This window comes from Choloepus didactylus, chromosome 17 (assembly GCF_015220235.1).
Source record: "Choloepus didactylus isolate mChoDid1 chromosome 17, mChoDid1.pri, whole genome shotgun sequence".
Classification (NCBI taxonomy): domain Eukaryota; kingdom Metazoa; phylum Chordata; class Mammalia; order Pilosa; family Megalonychidae; genus Choloepus; species Choloepus didactylus.
The window spans coordinates 76,068,208-76,094,037 of NC_051323.1; the positions used below are offsets into that span (position 1 = coordinate 76,068,208).

General features: G+C 45.1%; 1 protein-coding gene across 2 annotated transcripts; it reads left to right on the top strand.

Moving 5' to 3' along the window:
* MRPS5 (mitochondrial ribosomal protein S5) lies at positions 1 to 25,476 on the top strand. Of its 2 annotated transcripts, none has more exons than XM_037807693.1 (12): positions 1 to 200; positions 3,088 to 3,168; positions 7,781 to 7,915; positions 11,256 to 11,381; positions 12,902 to 13,135; positions 14,739 to 14,773; positions 16,092 to 16,182; positions 18,879 to 18,925; positions 19,387 to 19,444; positions 19,747 to 19,809; positions 23,000 to 23,136; positions 24,893 to 25,476. In XM_037807693.1, exons 1-12 carry the CDS (start codon positions 143 to 145, stop codon positions 25,115 to 25,117), a joined length of 1,290 nt encoding a protein of 429 aa, XP_037663621.1. In that variant the 5' UTR covers positions 1 to 142; the 3' UTR covers positions 25,118 to 25,476. The 2 variants fall into 2 exon arrangements, with proteins under 2 accessions (XP_037663621.1, XP_037663623.1); XM_037807695.1 differs by lacking the exon at positions 1 to 200 and adding an exon at positions 235 to 741.
* The last annotated feature ends 354 nt before the right edge of the window (positions 25,477 to 25,830 follow it).

Below are 25,830 nucleotides of genomic sequence, written 5' to 3' on the forward strand. Positions count from 1 at the left end.
GCTGCAGTGCTGCTGCGGTGTGTGGCCCGGTGGTCTGCGGGGCCCGGCGGCGGCTGAGGCCCGCCGTCTCGCGAGCGGCAGTCGCGGGGGCCGCTGGGGAAGGCCGGCGCCAGCGGAGGACGCGGCCCTTGGCGGCGGCCCCATGGCGGCGGCGGCGCGCGCTGCGGGCTGTCTCTGGGCGCTGTGCGGCGCGCGGGCGGGTGAGCGCGGGGCCCGGTCTGTGGGGCGCGGGCTGGAGGAGCGGGGAGCCGGCGAGCGCGACCCCGGGCCCCCTGCGGGTGTCCACGAGGGGCCCGGTCCGCGGCGGCGGGGAGCCCGGGCTCCGGGCCGCTCGGGTGTCGGTGGGCTCGCGGCTGCTGGCCCCGCCCGAGGTCCCGCCGTGCGCCGGCCTGGCCGTACCCCCGGGAGCGCGGCGCGGCCGCCTGAGCCCTCCCGGGCGCCCGGGCTTGCTCTGAGCTCGCCGTCTGCATTCGCAGTTCCGGAAGCCGGCGAGCGCTCACATCCGGACAGTTACTGCATTTTTTATAACTCGTTTTACCGCATACTTGACCTGAAGTTAGTTGGCGGGAAATCCGGCCGGAACACTCTGCACTTGCCCGTGACGGCGCCACGTCCCCCTCTGCCGCTGCGCCATTCGGGCGGCGCCCGGCCTCGGTAGCCTCCGTCACCAGCGCGCACGGTGCCAGGCGCTGCCTTAAGCCCCGGGCCTTTCCTGGCGTCGTCTTCAAGGCACCTTTATGAGTGAGATGCCTTTAATATTTCCATTTTGCAGATGAGATGATGAAGGCACACGGAGGTTGAGAAGCTTGCACAGGATTAGACCCTGAGGACGGCCGGGTTTTCCGTCCACACCGCCTGCTCTCGAGCCTCTCTTTCTCTTTTTCTGGTGTATAACTTTTTTCGGAGCAGCTTTATTGAGATGTGATTGTGCTATACAGTTTAGCCATCTGAAGTGTACAGTTCGGTGGTTTTTAGTGTATTCGGAGTTGTGCAGTAATCACAATCAATTTTAGAACGTTTTCATCACCCAGAAAAGAAACTCCTTACCCTTAAGCTTGTACCCCTGTTTTGGTTTTCCTGGCTGCTCAGGCAGTTACCACGCAATGAGTTGGCTTAAACAATGGGAATTTATTGGCTTGTGGTTTTGAGGCGAGTAGAAATTCAAATCTAGGAGGTGCTTTGTTCCTCAAGTCTGGCTGTGGGGCTGACTGCCCGCAGTCCTTGGCTCCTCTTGTCATGTGGCACCTGGCCTCTCCTGGCTTCTCTTTTCTGAGTTCCGTTTTCTTTCGGCTGCTGGCTGCTCCCTCTGGCTTTTTGTCCATCTCTCTGAGTTTCATTCTGCTTGTAAAGGACTGCAGTAATAGGATTAAGACCCATCCTTAGTGAGGTGGGTCACACCTTAACTGAAGTAACTCATCAAAAAATCCTACTTACAGTGGGTTCACACCGGCAGGAATGGGTTAAATTTAAAAACATGTTATTCTGGGGTACATAGCTCTTCACCACCATACTCCAATCTTCCCAGCCCCACCCTCCAGCCCTAGACAACTACTGGTTGATTTTTTGTTGCTATAGATTTGTCTATTCTGAACACTTCATAAAAGTGAGGTCATACAGTATGTGGAATTTTGTGACTGGTTTCTTCCACTTAGCATAATGTTTTCAAGGTTCACCCATTTTGTAGCGTGTATCGGTACTTCATTCCTTTTTTGGCTGCATAATATTCCATTGTATAAGTATAACACTTTTGCTTATCAGCTCATTAGTAGGTGAAGATTTGGGTTGTTTCCACCTTTTAGCTACTGTGGATAATGCTGCTGTGAACAAACATTTGTGTACAAGTTTCTATGTGGATAGACATTTTTATTTTTCTTTGATATATACCTAGGAATGGAATTGCTGTGTCAAATAGTAACTTCCTGTTTTACGTTTTGAGGAACAGCCAGGCTGTTTTCCAAAGTAGCTGAACATTTTACAATCCCACCAGCACTGGATGAGGGTCTGATTTTCCATGTTCTCCAAAATTTGTGTTTTTTTGTTTTTGTTTTTTTTTTAACTATAGTTATCCTAATGGGTGTGAAATGGTAGCTCATGGTTTTGATTTGCATTTCCCTAATGGTTAATGATGTTGAGCATCTTTTCATGTGCTTATTGGCCATTTGCATATCTTCTTTGGAGAACTGTCTTCAGATCCTTTGCCATGTCTCAGTTGGGTTACTCTCTTTTTATTATTGAGTTCTAAGAGTTTTTTTTAATATATTCTGGATACAAGTCCCTTATCAGATACATGATTTGCAAGTATTTTCTCCCATTCTGTGTGTTGTCTTTTTACTTTCTTGATAGTATCCTTGAAAGCATAAAACGTTTCAATTTTGATGAAGCCTGATTTATCTATTTTTTCTTTTGTTGCTTGTACTTTTCTTGTCTTAGCTAAGAAATCATTGCGAAATCCAACATCATGAAGATTTACTCCTTTGTTTTCTTCTAAGAGTTTTATAATTTTGATTCTTATAGTTTTGATATTTAGGTCTTTGATCCATTTTGAGTTAATTTTTGTATACGATGGGAGTAGGGGTTCAGTTTCATTCTTTTGCGTCGGGTTATCCAGTTGTCTCAGTACCAGTTGTTGGAAAGACTGTTCTTTTCCCATTAGATTGTCTCGGCACCCTTATTGAGCAGTCATCTGACTGTAAGTGCGGGTGTGAGAGTGTGTTGGTGAGCAGTGCCGTCTGGGGAGGGGCAGGGTGCGGTCCCATGCTGGTGCCACTCCGGGCACTGAAGTGTGGAAGGGCAGGGTGTTTAGACCCAACTGTGTCTGGCCGGAGGGAGGGCGCTGCTGACAGGTGGACCCTTTGTTTAAGAATCAACAGGGCTTGGTAACTGGTCAGAAAGGAGAAGATTTGACGTGGTTTCAGCTACTTGGGCAAGCAGTCATGGAGCCCAGAAATTACTCATTTACTTTTCTTGGTTCTTTTAGTCCATAGATGTTAATATTCTTTGGGCATTACTGTTTAAAATGTTCATGTAGAAATGTTCATGTAGAAATGTATCTTTTTAAATTTTATTTTTATTTTTTTTATCTTACAGGTCACTTTTGGTCCAGGCAGCTTTACCTGAACACCTTCCCAGCAGTTTCTGTTTTGGCTCTGAAGACAGCCCTCAGTAGTGGTGAGAGTCTTTTGTCTAGCTGCCTTTTCTCCTAAAAGCTAATGTTACAGTATTTAATTAGTTTTTAAAATGTAAATAAAGGAGGCACATCTTTATCATGGAAATGTATCGGGTCTAAAGAGTATTTTTAAAATTTTTCTGTGATTGCAGTCATTATAGTTTGAGACTTTACAAGACAACAGCTACCATTTATTCAGTAATTGCTGTGTATCTGGCTTGTAACATGTTACCTTGGTTAATCCTCACACCAGTGTTTACGAGGGGGTGATCGTTCCACAGAGCAGGTGAAGAAGTAATGCGTTCAGGGAACACCGCCCTGAAGCGGGGGGCTGGGGCCCGAGTGTCTGGGTCCTGCGGCGTCCCCTCCTAACGCAGTCTTTGCGGGGCGCCTGCTCCCGCTTCTGACGCCAAGCAGGCCCTCCCTCCATTCACTCTTCAGGAAGGAGGGTGGCTGGGGGACACTTGCCCTTGCTGAGCCCATGCTGGGCTTGTGGTCAGTTAAAGCTGCCTTTTCTGAGTGGACTGTGGTTAGAGCAGAGCTGGAATCTCATGGTGTGCCTGCAGTTCTGGAATTCTAAGTGCTGGGCTTCACCTTGAGCCTTGTTCCCTTTGGTCGTTAATTCTGCACATCCAGGTGTCTGTAAACCTGGTCAGGGCCGGCAGAGGAGCCCGCACTTCTGGGCCCCTCCCTTCATTTGTTCATTTGCTGATTGACTGATTGATTGATTGCTTCTTTCATAAACTACATATTCTGCCCTTGTACGTTGAGCCAGTGAGCGTCCCAGACTTGAGCTGACCTGGGGCTTGGAGAAGCTTCTGCAAGGAAGGCTGGAGAAGCGTGCTCTTGGCCAGGGGATATCCCGTGAGAAGGCCTTGGGTGGGAGGGGCCTTGACTGTTGGGGTGATGGAAAAATTCTCTGCCCCACCACTTCCTTCCTTTACAACCGGGAGCAGCTGGCACCCCCACTGAACCTTGGTTTCCTCATCTGTAAAATGGGGATAGTAGTACCTACTTTGAAGATGATCATATTGTTTTAAAAATATTGTGCTTTCAAAGACTACTAAAAGGTTTGTATCTTAAAACTAATTCCTTTCCTCCTCCTTCCCGTCTCCCAGTGATACCTTTAGTTCTTTCACTTTTTTCTGGTTTTATTTCTAAACATATGGTATATATTGCTATTAATATTGTTAGGTTAATTGAAGACTTAACTTTCACACCACAGTGTCTGCTTTCTTCCAACATAGTTATAAGCACATTTTTTTTCCTTAGTCCCGTTGCCTTTTTAAATTCAATTTTGTTGAGATATGTTCACATATCATACAGTCATCCAAAGTGTACAATCAGTTGTTCGCAGTATCATCACATAGTTGTGCATTCATCACTCCAATCTATTTTTGAACATTTTCTTTGTACCAGAAAAAGTAAGAATAAGAATAAAAAAATAAAAGTAAAAAGGAACACCTAAATCACCCCCCCACCCTATTTTTCATTTAATTTTTTGTCCCCATTTTTCTACTCATCCATCCATACACTGGATAAAAGGAGTGTGATCCACAAGGTTTTCACAATCACACAGTCACCCCTTGTAAGCTACATTGTTATACAATTGTCTTGAAAAGTCAGGGCTACTGGGTTGCAGTTTGATAGTTTCAGGTATTTACTTTTAGCTACTGCAATGCATTAAAACCTAAAAAGGGTTATCTATATAGTGCGTAAGAGTGCCCACCAGAGTGACCTCTCGACTCCATTTTGAGTCTCTCAGCCACTGAAACTTGATTTCATTTCATTTCACATCCCCCTTTTGGTCAAGAAGATGTTCTCAGTCCCACAATGTCAGGTCCAGATTCATCCCCGGGAGTCATATCCTGCGTTGCCAGGGAGATTGGGAGTCAGATCCCACGTAGGGGGGAGGGCAGTGAGTTCACCTGCCGAGTTGGCTTAGCTAGAGAGAGAGGCCACATCTAAGCAACAAGGAGGTACTCAGGGGGAGGCTCTTAGGCACAATTCTGAGCAGGTTTAGCCCCTCCTTTGCAGTAACAAGCTTCATAAGGGCAAGCCCCAAGATAGAGGGCTCAGCGTATCAAGCCATCAGTCCTCAATGTTTGTGAGAACATCAGCAGCAATCCAGATGAGGAAGCCCAGCACCTCTGCATTTTCCCCAGCTCCTCAGGGGGGCTCTGCATATATATTTTTATTCTCTGTCCAAATTACTTTGAAATGTGTCGCTTTTTCACATTGCCCTATGCAGACCTACCAGGTCTCACTTCCCAGTCGAAGTTCCACATAATTATGGTATTTGAACTAACTGAACGAGTTAAATTGTTCAGGAAATACAGATTTTGCACCAAATAAACATCTCTTCCCTTGGTCTCACATGGAATTTGAAGTTTTAAAACACAATCGGTATTGTCCTTTACCCTTTGGCCGGATTTGCCCTAGTCCTAACCACATCTGACAAGCACAATTTTGATCGAATCTATGGACAGAGTCTGTATCATTAAATACAGTTCACAGGTGAGCTATGTGGTATTCCATGTTTACATTTCTTTACTTCTACAACATTTTGTTTCTCCTGGAATTAACAGTTGCCTCATTTTTAAAAAGTTTCTTAGTGTTTTTAGTACCTATTGCTATATTTTTTGGAGTGCAATAACAGATTGATCAGAAACTTAGTAATGAGTTTTCTAAAATCTATCAAGCACATCACTAATCAGCCAATTTATCTGAATAGAAGACAGTTAAATTAGAAGAAAGAATTCTTCCTGGTGAAAACTGTTAAACACTGAAATGATATTCAGAGGGAGGTTGTACAGCCCTTGGGGGTGGGCTCCGCCTTCTTGTGGGGGTCCCCGTGGGGACTCCCTGGGTGGGGCCCGCTTGGGACTCCATGGCGACTGCTACCTGAGATAGAAAATTCGTGATGTAAAATGAGTAAGAATCCAAAGGGTCAGAGCAGATTGGTTATTGATAGGTGATAATCTGTAGCTGATTTAGCAGGAGCTGCTTCTACCTCCTTTTAAACATACTGCTACAGAATTGAACCAGAGTCAGTAGTAGCAGCAGTGTATTAAGAGAAGAGATTTTTTTATAAACTCCAAAGTCAGTTTGTTTCTGCGTTACACAGTGAGACCTTTTTAGGTTCAATTCGTGGCTAAGAACTCTGAATAGTATTTTGGTCTTTAGAGAAAGATTGAGAGAATTCTAAATCTTATTGTAGTGATTTTTATACTTCTTGAAGTAGAAAGTTCGTAATACTAACCAGTGTAAGATTAAATTAATGTGCAGTTGATATTTTGTTGAAGATGTGGGGAGGTTGTAAGAAGAGATAAATGTAACCAGCATAAACAGATAGTCTTGACTTTGTTTAAAATGAAAAGCTGGTCTTTTCTGTTTACTTTTTGTTGAGTTGTTCTGGAAGTGAGCCGTAGGTCTGGAAGGCCCGCAGCCTGTCCTTGAGCCAGTTCCCGCCCCCGTGCTGTGGGTGTCAGATTCCCCTGGGTGTGGCATTGGTGTTTTCGTGCCACCTGCAAGCCTTGAGATTTCTGACAAGTCCCTATTATGCAGGCCTGCATTTCCCATTTTGTAAAATGGAGGAGTTGGAGTAAATGATATTTAGTTACCAAGTCAAGTAGATTTTTCTTTACCTCATTTTTTAATGTCCGTACATAGTGGAGATACTTTGATAATCTATAGCAGTTATTTAATATCAGTTTTTTTCCTCCTGCTTAACCATATTCTCTCTCATTGCCATTCAGAACCAGTTCTGGTGTTTGGCCCTCTGAGGTGAGAAAGAAGCAGCTGTTACTGTCTTCATCATAACTTCTCATTGACTTGAAAACAGCTCAATACCCTTACGTAACTTTTTCCGTCTGAGGGGCTGTTTTAAGCCCTGTCATCACTTGTCAAGAGTCTGTGTGGGGTCTTCCTATCAATATTCCCATGTCCTTGTGTCCGCTGATTCCCATCAATCCTGCCATTTCCTCACAGGGCCCCATCTTCTGTGGGGTTGATAAAAAGGCAGCCCCAAGACATGGCTGTTTAAGAAAAAAATTTTATGTGATGCCTGCTACGGTTAAAAATTTTCTAAAAATGCAAAAAAGTAAGTCTCGTGTCCAATCTCGCATGCATCAACTTCCTTCCCAGAGGCAGCCGTTGTTACCATTTTCTTGTGTGAACATAGAGTGTAAGGTGCTCTGCCCTGCTCTGCGTCGTGCTCTTTCCTTGTCACCACGTCATTGGCAGGCCATTCCCCTCGGTGCATCGCAGGGCTGTGTGCTGCAGAGGACGCCGTTGGCCTGGAGTGGACGCTGCCGTGCTGGCGGCAGTGCAGTGCAGCCAAGCCCTGGTGTCTGCAGTTGTACTTCTTTCTCTAAGCCACCTGCATCCACTGTACGGGTGAACTATAACTTCTCTAACCAGCGTGGGAATTTAGGTTGTTTTCAGTCAGAAGTTCTATTTTGTAAAGGAAGATTGTCCTCAAAATATAATTCTTAAAAGTTGAGGATTCTAGTGACTTGGTTATGTTAATAAAGATTAATTATTTGGTGCTGGCAGTGTTGCTCCACAGCTGTAGAGCCTCTAACTCCAAGTTTTATTTCTGTCCACCTCCAGGCCCCTTGTTGTCGCCAGGAGCCAGAGACAGCCGTCCTTGCAGCAGCTGGAGCCTTGCGCTGCAGGCACAGGTCTGCACTTCTCCCGGGAGCCTGGGGGGCTCCCTGCACAGACCCTACAGCTTCTTCACCAAACGTACGTGGAGGGCCTTGGACTTCCCGTTTCAGAGAAGTGAGGGGAATGAAAGGGGTTTCTGCATCTTAGTTTTTCTTTCATCTCTAAGTGAATTAACACTTCAGTGACTAGTTTGTGATGGACTGTTAAAATCAAGACATTCCATCACATCCTCCCAGAATTGCCCCATGTCGCGCTTCTGTGCTTGCACTGCCCTCTGCGGAGCAGGAGTTTACTTTGATCCCCTCTTTTGGGACACCTGAGGCCTAAACGGTCCCAAATCGTGGCCCAAATCCCCTGTAGATTTAGATCATACCTGGAATATACTGATACTGTTTTCAGAGGAGAAGTGGATGTGGATAAACTCATTAAGATCTCCCAAGGACATTTAGCACTGTGCTTGTAGACCCACCCCTCTGCTGTAGAGGACCCAGCACTTAAACCCCGTCGACACAGAGTGGCAAGCAGTGTTACTTAGCATGACTGAGAGGAACAGCTCTGTGTGTCGAATTGGATGCTGCGGTGAATTCTGCGTGTATGTGTAACACAAACTTTATTTTATGTGACTATGAGAGTTGGCAAGTGTGTATATTACCCTACTTCCATCTTTCCAGAAAGTGACAGAAAAAAATGAGTAGCAAATGCATTCTAAATAACATTTCACGTTAATTAGAATCTAACACTATTACTTCCTGGTGTTGTAAGTTATAATAGTAAAATTTCTGTCAAAACAACTCAGGTAAACTTGCAACTATTACAAAATCATGTTCCTGAAGAATATGTAAGAATGTGGGAAAAGGCTCACAATGTAAACATTAAGTGACAAAACTTAAGTTTGATGTTAACTGCAGTTTTGTTTAAAGCAAAACAAACATGTACATACACTAATGGATGCATCGATAAAGAGGGATGATACACAGGTGGTGAGGGGATTACGATTAATTCATGTATTCTTCATATTGTCTGTATTTCCCAGAAGTTTTAAAACAGCTATTTCTTTTATAATCTGAAAAAAGATTAAAAACATTTTTAACAGCATAGTGACAATCAAAAGTTGACATATGGTTTGCTGTCTTTTTCAAATGTAGTTAGAAATTTGATTTTTTTTGTCTTACAGTGTGAAAAAATTAGTCTTTTACATTTTTGCCTCAATATCAGTCCCTTTTAATGTAGGTTTAATGAGTGAGGAACGTATTTCTTCCCGTTGTGGGCTAAGGGGAACTCTGTCGGTGGCTGGCCTTCTGATACCCCCGTTAAAGGTTCTTCCATTGTCAACTTTTAGGTTACTGATGGCGTTTTAGGTGCTGTTCTGGTTTGCTGATGCTGCCAGAATGCAAAACACCAAAGATGGATTGGCTTTTATAAGGGGGGCTTATTCGGTTACACAGTTACAGGCTTAAGGCCATAAAGTGTCTAAGGTAACACAGCAATTGGGCACCTTCACTGGAGGATGGCCAATAGTATCCGGAAAACCTCTGTTAGCTGGGAAGGCACGTGGTTGGCGTCTGCTCCAAGTTCTGGTTTCAAAATGGCTTTCTCCCAGGATGTTCCTCTCCTGGCCACAGCTCCTCTTCAAAATGTCACTCTCAGTTTGCTCTTGGGGCATTTGTCCTCTCTTAGCTTCTCCGGAGCAAGAGTCTGCTTTCAACAGCCATCCTCAACCTGTCTCTCATCTGCAGCTCCTCTCTCAGCTCCTGTGCTGTCTTCAAAGTGTCCCTCTTGGCCGTACTAGCTTGCTCCTTCTGTCTGAGCTTATTTAGTGCCCCAGTAATTTAACTCAGACCCACCCTGAATGGGCGGGCCAACACCTCCACGGAAACTGTCCAATCAGAGTTATCACCCACAGTTGGGTGGGGCACATCTCCATGGAAACACTCAAAGAATTACAATCTAATCAACACTGATACATCTGCCCACACAAGATTATATCAAAGAAAATGGCGTTTTGGGGGACATAATACCTTCAAACTGGCACAGGTACCGTCATTTTTTGACAGGAAAGGCAATCAGATCTTCGGTGAGAGTTTAACCGGAGGTTGGTGTTTTTATTCTGGAGCCTGTGGTCCTTTCATGTGAATTTGCGTTGGCCCGAAGTTTGAGCATAACCCTGGGCTCCGATCAGGGCTGCACGGGCAGCTTGGGGGGATCCACTCTCTCTTCTGTGCTTCAGTTATGGAGGTCAGCCACAATAATGTGTGTGTTTTTGAAAAATGAGATACCATGCAGATAGAAAGTATTTAAAAAGACTGTCAATCCAAAACATTTTTCCCTTTCCATCTTCTCTACCCAGAGGATCGAGGTCAGGCCTTTCAGGAAGCAGCAGGTGGAACCCCCAGGGTTCGTAAGAGAAGGAGCATGCAGGTGCACACTGTCTTCTGTGAAATGTTTATAGTGTTTCAGGCATGTAGAGTTAGGCAGCTTAGATTTTTGACTAGTGTGACATTTGTGTGGGTATGATACTTTATTAAATACACTGGTAATAGAACAGAATCTCTGGTTATAAAATCAATTGGTGATACTGTGAAAGGTTGCAAGTTCTCAGAAAGACAGAAATTAAACCCATAAATGATGTAGCTACCTTAATAAAGTTCAGTAATGGCCGGGTAAAGAATCTAAGTAGGCCATAGCTTCAAAGGGAAAAATATTGATTGAAATGTATGATAGAAAAAGATTTTGGGATCCTAAAAATTATCAAACTGAAATCAATCAGCAGTGTCAGGCTCTACACATAAAGCAAAAGATAAGCGAGATTTAAGAAACACACATGCAAGTATTAACTACCAACCCCTAAATATGCATTCTTCCCTGTGTTGGTTAGTATTCCCAGTGTTGGTTAGTATTCGTAGTATTGGTTAGACTTAACTATAGTTGAAGGTGAATTTGAGCCTCTCATTTTGAAGAATGCCCAGAGATGTGAAGGACATTTGCGGAAGTATAGAACAAAAAATCCAAATTGTAAGGATTTATGGGTTCAGTTGAAGTGTTGATTCTTGTCTGGTCTAAGTAGCCTGTTTTTAGGGAAGATGGTTATTGACTGTCTCACGGTCATAACAGAGACAAGAGGACGTGGAAGGGACTACAGCATAAATGATAAAATGTCAGGGACACTGACCTCCTAGTGAGTAGCTGAGGTTTACAGGCCGGCCGTCTCGGGGGAAGGCCATGTGCTGTGAAAGTCACAGTACTGTTGGGTCTTGGGCTTTCCGACTGCCCCTCTGACCCATAAAAGGAATGATTTGATTTGCTTTCATTGCCTCCGTGACATGGGTACAGGGGACTCTTTTCGTCTCTTGTACAATAGGAGACTGTAGATTGTCGTTTGAAAAGTTTGAAACTGAAAAGGAAACCCATTTCATTGCAGTGACAGCAGATGAGCTGTGGAAAGGCGTTTTAGCAGAGACTGGTGCTGGAGGAAGAAAAGGAAGAGGCAAAAGGACAAAGAAGAAGAAAAGAAAGGATTTGAACAGGGGTCAGATCATTGGTGAAGGTAAATTTTATACTTCCCCTCAGATGTTACCTTTTACAAACTAGAAGCATCTAAACATTTCTCACTAAGGACACTCCGAACTGCAATCTTCGCATCTGACCAAAGGGTCCTAGAGGGTGGGGAATCCCACTGGGAGTCACTCATTCACTTCATTCATTCACCCAGCGTTAGGGGCCCGCTGTGTGTCATCTGCTGTGGAGGTCCCTGCCCTTGGAGAGCTTACAGGTCAGCAGGAGAAGGTGGAATAAGTGGGGAGTTGACAAAACTTTTCTGCAAAAAGACAGTAGCAGGTGTTTTCGGCTTCATGGGGCACACAGTGGTTCAGTTTCTCAGCTCTGCTGCTGTAAGGCAGACACCACAGGCAGCATCAGTCGGACGGACAGAGCCGTGGGGTTCCGATAACACTGTTGACAGAAACCAGCTGTGGGTCGGTTTTGGCCGACACACCTTAGTCTGCCAACCCCTGGAACACACGATTGTTTGTCCTTGTGTTTGTTGAAGAATGGAAATAGTGTAGTGTACTCAGATCAGCCCATTTTGTACTGTGGTTGCTGACAAATTATCTTCACTAGTAATAGCCTTTCAGACATCAAGAAAACACCTCTCACTGAGCACAGCACCTCTAGCTGTTGTCAGGAGAAGCATGTCTGCTTGAATGTTTTTGTCTTTGTTTGTTTTTTAACTTTATTTATTGAAAAATTAAACAACAAAAAAATACATTTCAAACAAAACAAAGTAAAGGATTAAGAAAAACAATCTAAAAACAACTACTTTGCTTCCAACATGTTCTTACCATACCCCAAGAATATCTAGTTTTTTTTAAAATACTTTTTTTTGTTAAATTCTAAGATTAACATGTGTGTACCTTCTCAGTAAGAAATTCAAAGATTATAGAGAAACCTAGAGTCCCTCATGATGCCCTTTTCAATCTCCCCCCAATCCCAGTTGCCTTCCGGAGCAAATTGCTGATCTCATTTTGGTGTGTTTCCTTCCTGACATTTAAAAAAATGTTTTTACATACATAAGTATCCTAAAAGAAATGCATATATTCTTCTTTTTTTTAAAAAATTATATCCTATGGTCAAAACTTTCTACAATTTACTTTTTCCCACTCAGTAGTTGGTCTTGGAATGGGTCCCACATCAGCGCCTGCGGCGCCGTCTCATTCTTCAGTTAGCGCAGGATGTGCCTTTACCCTCCCACTGTTCCTGGACATCCAGATGGTTTCTGTTTTTTGCCTCTGCACGTAACGCTTCAGTGGACACACTTGTCCCAGCACCCCGTGACTCGTGCCTGTGTGCGAGCTTTTCTCCAGGTACTGCCCCAAGGTGGGGTGACCAGCTCTTAGGCAGGTGCATTTAACATTTTACAGAGCATCAAATGGCCTGCTAAGTGATGATGTTAATTTATGCTACCACCAGCATGAACTGTTATCTGTACCCACACTGCCTGCCACTTAAACACTTGAGAAATAAGTGCCTTTTAAAAACTCTTGAGTATTCATGTTTTTAATCCTTCAGGGCGTTACGGTTTCCTCTGGCCTGGTCTGAATGTCCCTCTTATGAGAAATGGAGCAGTGCAGACCATTGCCCAGAGGAGCAAGGAGGAGCAGGAGAAGGTGGAGGCTGACATGGCGCAGCAGAGGGAAGAGTGGGACCGGAAGCGGAAGATGAAGGTCAAACGGGAGCGAGGCTGGAGCGGAAACTCGTGGGGGGGTGTCAGCCTTGGCCCCCCGGACCCTGGTCCCAATGGAGGTAGCTACGCCCTGGTTTTGCCTTTAGGACAGAGAGAATACAGGTCAATCTAGAACTCCTAGAAATGACTATATTTGCTTGTCTGTTAAGATTGCTTTATTCCATAAAAGAATTTGGGCATCTTAGAAATAATTTATCACCTTATTATCCAACTGGAAGCAGATGGGAAGCACTGGGTTCCTGGCATCTTGACTGGGGGGCTTCTCAGAGCCCTTTCCATGGTGGGGTGTGTGGTGGTCCTGTGAGCCTCCTGTGGGGTGCAGTGGCCTCAGCTCCCTGTGGAGCTCGTGGCTTAGAACCTCAGTAAACCAGCCCTGCATTTGTCATTAAGCCTTGTAATGCACACGTGAAACACGTTCATAATCCTTACCAGTGTAAAATCCAACAGCTTTTCCCCTCTTCCTGAATAAGGAGGAAAAGGCAGCTGAAAAACTCATTCTCCCCGGTGAGTGGGAGATGATGAAATAGCCAAGAGATTTCCTGTTTTCTTGGGTTTGGCTTGAAGTGGGGTGGAGGGTGAGATGGGGGGGGGCTCAGGCAGCCCTGCCCAGAGCTGAGCAAGTCCTCCGCAGGAGGAGGGAGGCCTGTGGGGAGAGGACAAATCCGTGAGCTAGGACTCCCGACGAGGCCCAGATCCAGAGTCCCGCTAAAGGCTTAACTCGTAACAGTAGAGCGGGGCACAGAGCCAGGGAAGCCTAGATTGATAGTGGGAAGGTGGGAGTGTGTGGGCACACATGTGTGCACAGTATTGCCCCCCCCCAGGGGAAGTGGGGTCATCTGCTGAAGGTGCAGTGGGGCATTGGGGAGCATGTCCACCAGAGTATTTCTCGATGAAAAGATAGGGGTCTGGGACTGGCTAATTCTCCGGTGGGTGGGAGCTGGGCCAAGTTTAGAGGGAATAAGACTAGCTGGGACCTGATAGGCATTGGAGTCATGTGCTGGGTGGATCGGCTTTCATTTTTCTGCTTTTTGTATGTGACTGAAGTTTTCCATAATAAAAATTAAAAAATACAAGACAAAACACGGAGAGTGTTTGAAATGGCTGCTGCAGTGAGTGGAGAGGGATGTAACTGAAAGGACGTGAAAGACCAGCGGGCTGCAGGCAGGTCTCGGTTGAGTGGGAGACTGTGAGATTTTGGGGTCCTGCAAATGTGCTGCACTTGACTTCTCTCCAGCAGCACGCGGCAGGCCGGGCACGGGCAGAAGGCATTGCTCCAGGCCCCAGCGGTGTGCTGGGGAGGGGAGAGGGTGAGGGATCTGGTGGCAGGGGTGGGCCGTGGCATCTTGGAGGAGGGGGAGAGGAAGACTGGGAGCGGCAGATAGCGAAGGGGAAGACGGTGGTCTGGGGTCAGAGGTGCTGGGGCACCCCAGCAACTGCTGTTGAGTGGGAGTGGAGTAGGGGTGCAGTCGGGGGCTGAGAGACTGCTGGGTGGGTTTGGTTGGGGAGCAGGTGTGAGGATGGGGCCAGGGCGTGGCCCAGGCGGTGGCGCCGAGAGGGCTGAGGTTCTCTCTTACCTCGAGTCTGTAGGGGTGTGTTGGAAGTGTGCTCACAAGTCGATTGTACACACATTCACCTGTGCTTGTCTTTCTTTCCTCCATACAGAAACATACGAGGATTTCGATACCCGGATACTTGAGGTAGCGTGCCGAGCTAAATACTGGTTAAGCCTCCAGAGGGGTTGGGGTGGGCCAGCGATGCCTGGCCCTGCTGGGACCTGAGAACTGCGGTGGGTAAAGGAAATAGTGGAACTTTCATTTCAGTTTCTTGGTATTGGCTCTCCTGATTGTCGCCTCCTTTGGGGGGCTGCCAAACTGAGGCTTCTTGACAAGGCAACTTGGGGTGGTATCATTGAGAACAAAATTAGGAGATCATGTTTAAATTCCCTCCTTCCTAAAGCTAAAGTATCGTTAGCAATCCATTCTTCAATTGCAAGCTGCCGCGCCTCGTCCCCAGATCGGGAGGAGCTGTGGGGGAGATGTACAAAGTGTGGGGTGCTGTGAACTCCCAGCTCTGGAGAGGAAATGGCCTGCTGGGCTGCTCTCGGGCCTGCTCTGAAAGTAGGTGGTTTTCCTCAAGTTGGCAATGTGCTTTGTGTTAGGTTCTGGGCAGAATAATCATTTATTGCATTGGTGATCTGTCCTCTGAATGTTACATTGCTCCTTTAGTGTCAGACTTTAAAATATGTGCACCCATTTTATGTCTTTGGTAATCCAGCTTGTACCTTTTGGTATAACCCAGTTTATAACTGCCTTTGGAAGGTAACCCTTTGATGAATTCTTCTATATGTGGGTGATTTCCTATAAGATTATTTATAGGCGTGGACTCTCACTCCCTTTTCCTGTAACCCCCTATTATGGGGAAAGGAACACCACGGACCAGAGAGCCAGGAGCCATGTGCGCAGGTGCCAGCTTCATAGTTCCTGGCCTTGTAAATACACTCCCCAAAATGCAGATTTCCTGCTGTTTGTAATTAGCAGATATAGCCAAATTTTCTCTTCTTGGTTAAGTCTAATTCTTGTCCTGTGTTATGTATTTCTATATACTGAATTTCATCATTTCTAAGAAGCCTACTTCTTTCATATTTTAACATTCCCGATACTGGAATGTATCTTATATCAATGATAAACTTTATCAAAGTTTAATTGCAGCTCTTTACTTCCATGTGGTATGTTCACTGAGATTGGGTGTATTGAGTTGTATAGTTTCAGGTCCTTCTAAAGGCTATCTCAGTTGAACCTTTGAACAGCCTTGTGAAATAGGGAGAGAACACCTTATTTCCATTTTACTCCCAAAGAAACAGGCCAGAGAGAGGTTTCCTTTGGAGACGGTTGTTTTGTGCTTGTGGAGTTGGAAGGGAACGCACCTATTCACATGTGCGTGTGTGTGCTTGTAAGTCAGGTTGCTCCAATCCCGCCTCCATAAGGTACGCTCCTTACAAAACATTTTGTCTTTCAGGTGAGAAATGTTTTCAACATGACAGCAAAAGAGGGAAGAAAGAAATCAGTGCGTGTCCTGGTGGCTGTGGGGAACGGAAGAGGAGTCGCAGGTGAGGGAGCAGTGACACCGGGGTGCTGGCGGCCGGGGCGGGGGCAGCTGCGGCCAGACTTCTCTCCCGTGGCTGGACCCCGACCCCTGAGAGCTCATGAAATCCGTTAGAGAGAAAAGAAAGCGTGGGTCTTCCTACATCTGCCTTTTCCCACGAGGACGGTGGGTATTTTAAAAGGCTTTAGCCACTCTTGTATTGCGTGTAAAGTAGTAAAAAATAAGGGGGAAGCAGTAAATGTTCACCAGTAAGGCCATGATTATGAAACAGTGTGGCCTGACCACGCAGTATGCTGTAGCTGTTAAAGAATATCTAAAGAAATGGGAAATTGCTTACAAAATAAGGCTAAGTGGGGAAAAAAACTTGATAGAAGACTGTAATATAATCCAGTTTTGTTCTTTGAAAAAGTATGTTGATCAAAGAAAAGAGTAGGATATACACTGATGAGTTTAGTAGTGTTTATTTTGATTAGACGGCTTGTGAATGACTTAAATGTTCTTTATATTTTTCTGTAATGTTTCCATGAGAGCATCTTTTTCTATTTTTTTCCCCCAGAACTTCCTTTGTTAAAAATAACCTGTTAGGGGGCAATCGTCAAAGATTACAGAAATGATTTTTTAAACACACTTGATCTGGTTTCATCATCATTTACAAGCTCTATAAACTTTTTTAAATGTACATGTGAGTGTGTGAGAGAAAGAAACCTGAAAACCGCCCATGTAACCCATGCTGATGCTTTCAGAGAACAGAAGTAACAACAGCCTACAGAGGACAGTTACAAGGCTCCCTCTCCGCTGCTGTCCCTGTTGTCAAAGTAAACCCCTCTTAACTCTTAACTTTTGGGTCCTTCTAGAAATTATCTATTTAAATATCACTGCACATGTATATATATATATATTTTAATTTACACAAGAGAATCCTGTTCTGTCAATAGTTTTGCACTGTGCTCCCCTTGCCAATGCTCCTCCCCGAGATCTCCCCACGTTTGCACCAGCATGCCCCCTCCTCCTTCATGCTGGCTGTGTACTGTTCACTGTGTGGCTCAGCGTACGTTCTGTCTTCTTTTCCCTGCCACTGAGCATTTATGTTGTGCCCAGGTTTTACTACTGGCAATTAACAGTGCGCGTCTGTGTGAATTATTCGTGGAATTTGTGCATCAGGAGGGGAGATTTCTTGCAATGAGATGTTGCCTCTGAGCTGTGTGCGTTTGAAGGGCTGATGGTGCCCAGGCCCCAGGGGCTGTGTCGGTCACTCTTGTTTATTCACAGCGTCACTGCTTGTTGGCATCACGTGTGAGAACTGCCTCTTAGTTTTGATTTACAGTTCTCTAAATTTAAGAGTTTTCATACCATTTTACATGTTTGGGGACCATTATTATTTCCTTTTTGAGGACTGTCAGTTCATCTACTTTGCCCGTGTTTCTCTTGTTCTTGATTTGTTCTTTTTCTCATTGATTGGCATAAGCTCTTTATAACTGAAAGACTTTAGCCCTTTTTCATATATTTTGACTTATTTAAAAATTTTTTTTTCATATACAGGTTTTAAATTCACAAAACTTGTAAGTTGTAAACCTTTTTATAGTCAAATTTATCAGTCATTCATCTCTTCTGGTTTTATGTCTTGCTTCAATTGAAGATTATAAGTGAGTTCACCCATAGTTTTCTCTGGGACTTACAGGGTTTACTTGGCTTTGTTTAAACTAGGAATTGGAATCTACAGCTCCTTTTGTCCCGGGTTCTCAGATGTTTTGCATATCTCATGGAGCAGTATTGTCTTTTGTTACTTTCTCATGTATTATTTAAAAAAGCCGAAATGCATTCCTCAGAATAAATAAGTAAATGGTGGCAACCTATAATGAATGCATTTCTGTACCTTGTGATAAACCTCATTTCATGAGGTTAAACATTCATAAATGAAGAATCATTGGTTTTATTTTCTGGTTAACTGAAATCTGAATTCCAGTTGAAATTCCCAGTGTAATAGTGGTTTTTTTTTCCCCCAACAATTTTTATTGTGAAATATAACTGATCTACAGAAAAGGGATAACTTTCAAAGTACAATTTAGCAAATAGTTGTAGAACAGATATCAAAGATATGAGTTACAGTTCCACAATTTCTGTTATTTCTTTCTAGCTCTTCTAATATACAAGAGACTGAAAAAAAATACATATTTGTGTAAAGATTCAGTACTTGTAATCCTTTGTTAAATCCTCTCTTGTCTGTTGCTGCCCCTTCCCTCTCTGATTGTTGTCTCGGTCTTCAGGGATTTCTGGGCAGTGAAATAGTGGTTTTACTCTATAGCAATGTATGTTTTTTCTACTCTGTCTGGTTATCTTAATGCATTCTTGGAAATAGAGAAGGCCAAATCCTTTTGCCTCATTAATTTAGAGCATGTTTAATTTTAAAAAAATTTTGTTGAACCTGTTTAATTTAATCTAGAGACTCATAGAGGATAATGTTATGTATATCACCTTAAATTTTGTAGACTCGTTCAATTGTAATATTTCAGGATGCCCCAAAATAGATAAGCAAATCACTATAGCCTCGTGCTTTGTTTTGGATAGCAGGTTTTCTGTGGGGGATAGAAAGGGAAAGTGCTGTGAAATATGGCAGGAACTTCTGAAAACTGGAATGTGGTGAAAAATACATTATGTGCCAAGTTTATGTCCTCTTTCATAACTTTGCATTGTCTTTTAAAGGTTTTGCCATTGGGAAAGCCACTGAACGAATGGACGCTTTCAGAAAAGTATGTGCATTTTACCTTTTTTGACATTCAGTAAAAGATCAGTAAGCTATTTGCTAGATACCGTGGGACCACAAAATAATAATTGTAGTAATAATCATTTTTCCCAGAATGTTTCCTTGAGGCTTGTAGTCAAAGTTTGCTTATGTCCTGAAAAGCAGTTTCAGATGTACACGTATTCTTTTGCATCAGTTTCATCAGACTTGCTGGCTTACCAAATGATGAGACAGCTGGGGGGATTTGAAACTGACTAAATGTTCAGTTTTACCAAGGAATTATTAATTTTTTTAGATGTGATAGTAATATTGTGATTTTTTTTAAGTACTTAATTTTTCAGAAGTAAGTGCAATTTTTGAGTAAGTTTTTCCATAATAAAACATTTTATAAAAGGTATTTTTAAATCCTTGAGAAAATGTAAATTACAATGGTAGATTTAAGAAAAATATTTTCCTTCTTTCTTTCAGGCAAAGAACAAAGCAGTTCACTATTTACATTACATAGAACGCTATGAAGACCACACAAGTGAGTGTTAATGTTTTCTTTAAAAATTGGCAGGATTACACTCGTTTCAGTATGTATGGCAACCTCTCTCTGTGGGTATCTTCGTGTTTCTCAGCTTGTTACTATGTTTTTACAAGTCATTAGATAAAGACGTAGATGCAAACTTCCTCCCATGAGAAGGTAAGTGACATGGGTGAAACAAGCCTGTCCCTCTCCTTGGCAGCGTGTGTTTGCTGTTTAGGATCCTGGTTGCTTGGTGATGTTTGCAAGGATGTTAGAGCTGCACACTTAACCCTTCCCATGTTTGTGCTTTCACCCTCCAGTCTTCCATGATATTTCCTTAACATTTAAAAGGACGCATATCAAGATGAAGAAGCAACCCAGAGGTAACTAAAAAACCCATAATCTGTTAAAGATAAAGCAGCTAAATTGTAGCATTTCCATCCTGTTCCTGTGTTTGTGCTCACCTTTACCTGAACTCATTTTGAAAACTCCAAAATGGAAAGGCCTATGTTAGATGTGAGAAGGATGAAGCACCCAGGCAATAAAGAACAGCCTCCACGGGCTCCTGGGAACACCAGCTTCTCCCAGGAGAAACTCTAGGTGGAGAGAGCTCAGAGTGAACTGGAAATGGTAGCCAAGTGAGCAGATGGGTTAGGATGAGTGGGAATTCCTCCTGGAGCCGTCCTCGGTTCTGTGAGAGGATCCTGTTCCTCCCGCTTGGTCATTCCAGCCGCTGGCTGCTCACGTTCGAGCAGTGATGGACAGGCCCTGCCCTGGGTGCTGTGTTTGGGCACTGGCCGTGCAGGGGTGATCTGCCCCATCCCGGGGAGGTGCAGACAGAATTCAGGGTGGTGGGCTATGGCGGGGTCCAGCCTGGGGACTGGGTGAGGAATTCCTGAGGCCTGATGGGCACTTCACCTGTGGTTCTACGGTCAAAATGATTTCCTGTGGCTCTTATAAATCTCAAAAAGTTTGAGTCAAAAGAATATAAAACACTATATTTAAAGGTTTCGTATCAAAGCTACTAATGCAGCTCCGCTAGAGCTATGGCATGGAAATAAATCAAGAAAAAGATCAAACACCTCACCAAGTGCTTTAGCACACCAGAACTTACCTTCTGCTTTCAGGCTATAATTAAGCATTCAGATGCCTCATAAAAAACCGTTTATCATTAGAAAAAGTGTGAGGTCTAGACCTGTATTGTCCCACACAGTGGCCTCTTGAGCTGTTGCAATCTGCTCAAATACACACAGGGTTTGAAAGACTTGGTATGCACAAAAGAAAGTGAACTATCCCAATAATTTTATTGCATCAACTACATGTTGACATGTTTAGAGATTGGATATATGGGGTTAAAATATGCTATTAAATTTATCTCTTTCAAGAATTTTTGAGAAAATTTAAAATTACATATGCTTTGGGTTTTGGGGGGCTTGCATTGTATTTCTCAGGACAGTGCTGGTTTAGACACATTTGTTTCTGACTTGAAAGACTGCTCCATTTTTCATTCAATTTCAGAAGTTATCTTTTTTATCTTTGTTTTCCAATCAAAGCTATATTTTCCAGGTTTCTGTAGTTTAAAATAGCCCATTATCTGTGTATTGTTTTTGAAGCTAAAACAGAATATTTTGTAAACTTCGTTTCCTAAACTGTTTTCCTGTACACAACTAGTTGTATGAGAAGGTACTAATAGATATTACTCCAGAAAGGGTGCCAAGTAGGAAAACAGTGTTATGGAGAAACGGAGCAGTTTGGGCTGCTGAGTGTCACAGTCTTTAACATGCTCCTGTGTACCACGAATCTCCCAGAGGTGTATAGAGAACACGACATGCCCAGACTTTCAGGGTGTCAGTTAATCCCTCACACAGCACTGCAAGGGGTTTCCCGTACACACAGGCACACACATTAATTTACCTTAAATTAAACAAGAGTTTTTTTTTACACAGTCCCTACCTGGAAATCTTTGCAATCAAACTATGATCCGATAATGAGCTTAGGACCTTGTGTATGTGCAACACAGTGGCCGTCATTCCCGGCTGCACTGTGCACTGCACTCCCCTTCCCTGGATGCTCACCAGTAGCTCGGCCAAGCAGGTCTTGCAGGGAAGTGGAGATAGAGGTGGAGATCTTGCCTGGGTCACCCAGTGAGCAGAGACGCCTCCCAGGTCTTTCCAAAGCGGCTGCCCCACACCCCTGCGTGTGCAGAAAGGAGCTGCTCACCCAGGCACATCTAGTCGTGGATGTGTTGTGCTCACACATGGGCACATGTTCTGTGTGTGTGTAACTCGACCCACAGAAGAACAAGTGACCCAGTATCACCTGTCTTTAGCTACCCTCTAAAAAGTCTCCAACTCTTATGAAAAATGATCTAGCATGGCCACTGGCTCTTTCAAGCAGAAGGGACAGGTCAAGGTGAGAATATGAACCTGTATCAAGAGACAGTTTTCACCTGCAGGTGCTGAATTAGCATGGAAGGCCAGCAGTGAAAAATGGGTAGAGTAGATCTTTGCCTGAAGGCAGGGAGGTATGTGTGGAGTTTCATGTCTGGCTCATCAAAGTGTTGGCATCTAAACTTGAGGCTCTTTCCTCCTGTCATTGCTGTGCGCACTTGCCAGGTGCTGGCCGAAGCTCTGGGGCAGTTGTCAACAAAACCCTCCAGCCCTCATGGACCCTGCACTCTCCAGGGCACACAGTGGATCAGCCAGTGGGCGGGAGCCTGGGTTCAGGTTCTGCTAAGTGCCTGAATTCCGAAATCAGGACACAGCCAGGGCCAGGATGGGGAAGGAAGGGTGCCACCTTCGTGAGCCTGGGCAAGGAGGTCCTTCTGAGGAGGCGATGTGTCGGGAGACTTGAGGGTGAGAAGGAGCCACTAGGGGAGCACTCGCTGGCAGAACATTCCAGACCGAGGAAAGCACCCAGCATGGAGTCCCTGAGTTGGGAAAGCCAGCATGAGGAGGGCAGTGTCTCCAGATGAGGGGGACAGGGCTCAGGCTGTGGAGCTCTTTATCCGTTTTATTTGGTTCAGAGGACAGTGGGAAGTGAGCGGCTTTAAACGAGGAGTCAGGTGCTTGGTGTATGTTTTTAAAGCTCTTCCTGGTGAAGGCCTGTAGGTACACAGGTGTAGGGCAGGAGACAGGAGAGGAGACCCCTCAGAATGCAGAGGCCCGAATGTGAGGAGGCAGCGCCGCTGGCTGGGAGAGAGTCCAGGAGGGGGCGGGTTCTCAGAGGCGAGAGGCGAGGCCAAGAGCCGGCGGGAAGGCGGCTGTCCTCGGCCCTTCAGGTAACCCGGATGTGGGGGGCCGAGCACAGCGCTCAAAGCATTGCACCGTGTTCAAGAAAAGTGCACGCAGTACCCCTGTGGCCCTTAGAGCACCCCATTTAAATGAGCGCAGTCAGGGAAGGTAACGGAGTTGTCAGCGCTCACCCCTCTGCCAAGTGGTGGAGCCAGACTGGGCCGGGCCCCCCCTCACCCAGGGCCGTGCTCCCCTGTGGCCTGCCCTGCTTGGGCTTTGATGCCCGAGAAAGCCAGCAGGCCTGTGGCAGGTGCTTGCCTCAGTTTCCCCTCTTTTCCAGGTTATGGCCTCCACTGCCACCGGGCCATCATCACCATGTGCCGGCTGATCGGCATCAGAGACATGTACGCCAAAGTCTCGGGGTCTGTGAACATGCTCAACATCACCCGGGGCCTCTTCCAAGGGCTCTCGCGCCAGGTAACCCTTCCCAGGTGTGACGGGAGCAGTGCGTGAGTCGGCCTGTGTGTGGGGGCCTCTGTGGCTTGGGTGTTCTGCCTTAGGCTGGCCAGCCCCTCTGAGGACTGGCGAATGAAGAGTGACCTTTCAAAAAGTGCTTTGTGGCTTTTTTGTTTTTTAAGTTTCAAAATTAAGTATTTTTAAAACCAGTAATTACAATCTTCATTTTATTATGAAAAGAATCTATGCTTGTTCTAAAGCTCCAACAACAAGGAAAGCAAAGTAAAAAGTGACCGTCCCTTTTCCTTAATTCAGTCCTTTCTGTCTGGGTGAGATGAGGCCCCGAGGGCCCCTCTCCACCCAGGGGAGCCGTCTTCAGGAGGAGCGTGGTCTGTGCTACCTGGGTGGGAGCGTTCAGTCTGACACCTGGGGTGGTAGGAACTGCGAACCTGACCATGCCGGGCAGTTCTCCCAGGTGGGAGCCTGGGCCCCACTCCCGACCCCCCCACGGCCGGGCGGACGCTGGTGGCGTGGCCTCCCTGCTCCTGGCAGCCCTCCTACCCGCCCAGGGGAACTCCCTGTCCCTGGAACCTTCTGTTCAGGGCGTGAGTGTCCGATGGAGCTGAGGCAGTGATTTTAGATGGGTTTTATGTGTGAGCCAGTGGACTTCTCTCTGTGTGACGTTTTTGTTTCGTGTTGGTGCTTTGAACCCGCTGGTGTGATCACTAGGCATCATCTCCTCTGAAACGCCACCAGTGCAAGCGATGGCCTGCTGATCGTGAGATTTTGAAATGTGAAAAAATGTGCATTCTTATAATTAAGAAAGAGCAATAGAGGAATGTGCACCTGTGTCCGTGCACCTTTTAAAGGACTCATAACTCATGGTTTTTAAGCACTATTCAAGCTTAAATTATCTTGTTTTTGTTTTTATGAAATGGCTCATCTGTTTTCTATTTTCGAATGCATATAGAAATAGAGAAAGTCTGGTTGCCTGGGATTGAGCATGTCCGTTGTTGTGATGTACTCTCGGTAAACCATCTCTTGGGCCTTTGTTTCCTGCCCAGTGCCAGCAGGCCCACCTGGTTTCTTGGCACCCCAAATCTCAGATATCAGTTTATTTCATCCATAAATATTTTGGTATCTGGCTTTAAAATCTCAAAAAAGATTTTAAAACTTCCCATAGTACCGTCACACTTAAAAAATTAACAGTAACAGTATCTGCAGATATCAAATCTTTGTTCACATGGCCTCATTTGTCAGATAAAAAAGATTTGTTTTTACGCAGTTTGTTTGAATCAGGTTGCAAAAAAGAACAATCCATTGTAATGTTTTGCTGTGTCTTTTAAGTCTCTAATCTGTAGGTTCCCCGTTTGCTTTTTTCCCTTGCAGTTTATTTGTTGAAGAAGCCAGGTTGTTTGTCCTATAGTGTCTCCCATTTGGGGTGACTCATACCTGCAGGGTCCTCAGCATGTAAAGATGTCAATTGGGGCTTAGGACAAGGGCTTGATGAGACTCACGTTTGGTCATTGGCACAGCCTGGCACACAGGAGGGCTTGGGAGGCAGGAGCCGAGAGGCTGAGCCCCTCCTGCGTCCCTGGTGGGTGGGGGGTGGGGTGGGCCGGGATGGGTCCCCATGTGGCAGGTCACCATGGATTGTACGTTCCCAGAACCCACAGAAGTGCCGTGTGGGTTCCCCCAGGCGGGGGCCTCTGCTGCTGCTGCTGGGTGTTCTGCAGATCATGGTCCTGACCTGGTGTTCTCGCTCTGGTCTCGCCAGGAAACGCACCAGCAGCTGGCGGATAAGAAGAGCCTCCACGTCGTGGAGTTCCGGGAGGAATGTGGCCCTCTGCCCATCGTGGTCGCCTCCCCCCAGGGGGCCTTGAGGAAGGATCCGGAGCCGGAAGACGAGGTTCCCGACACCAAGCTGGACTGGGAGGAAGTGAAGGCCGCGCAGGGAATGAAGCGCTCTGTGTGGTCAGGTTTAAAAAGAGCTGCCACCTAGGGCCCCTGGGCGGCCCCACAAACTGTGACGCCTTGATTCTCCTCTAATAAATCACCGTAGCACATGCCGTCTGCCAGTCACTGCCATGAGCACTTCACATACATCTCAGTTCCACTGCTCCAGACACACGTTTGCACCAGCCAAGGAGATGAATTAGGAGACAGGGTTAATACTCTGATCCAGTCAATAATAATTTGCAAATTGGTGATAATTGCTGTAATAATTATAGCTAATATTCATTAATTGATTCTTCCAAAATGAGTGTTGACTTTACTGTACAGAGCAGTTAAAGTAGAGGATAACAGACCCCATGCTGTTTACTCTAAAACTCTCTCTTAATTAAACCTCTAATGTGGTAAGTTACTGAGTATATCTCTTTGCATAGACGTTTTAGTGATTATTCTAGATGCCACATTATACGTACGTCACTTTTCACCAGTCTCCTGGTGTTGACGTTTTACCAGTTCGAGTGCAATGCAGAAACCTTACCTTCCTGAAACTCCTTCACCCTCCCCTATTTATAATATAAGTGTTTTAAATATTTCCTCTGCATACATTGAGAATAACATTAGAAAACTTTAAAGTTACTTTTTGCTTCTAGCATCAAACAATTTAGAAAACTCAAAAGAGATAAAAAGTCTATTGTATTTATATTTTTCTCTTTGCTGATACTTCTTTTAGCTTTTTTCTTAGGGTATGTCTACTGGCTACAA

Excerpts from the sequence above, each read along its gene's own strand:
- MRPS5 (XM_037807693.1), top strand. The coding sequence starts at position 143 with ATGGCGGCGGCGGCGCGCGCTGCGGGCTGTCTCTGGGCGCTGTGCGGC. Across the intron at positions 3,169-7,780 it reads GAAGACAGCCCTCAGTAGTG|GCCCCTTGTTGTCGCCAGGA; the intron begins GTGAGAGTCTTT and ends GTCCACCTCCAG. Across the intron at positions 19,445-19,746 it reads ACGCTATGAAGACCACACAA|TCTTCCATGATATTTCCTTA; the intron begins GTGAGTGTTAAT and ends TTCACCCTCCAG.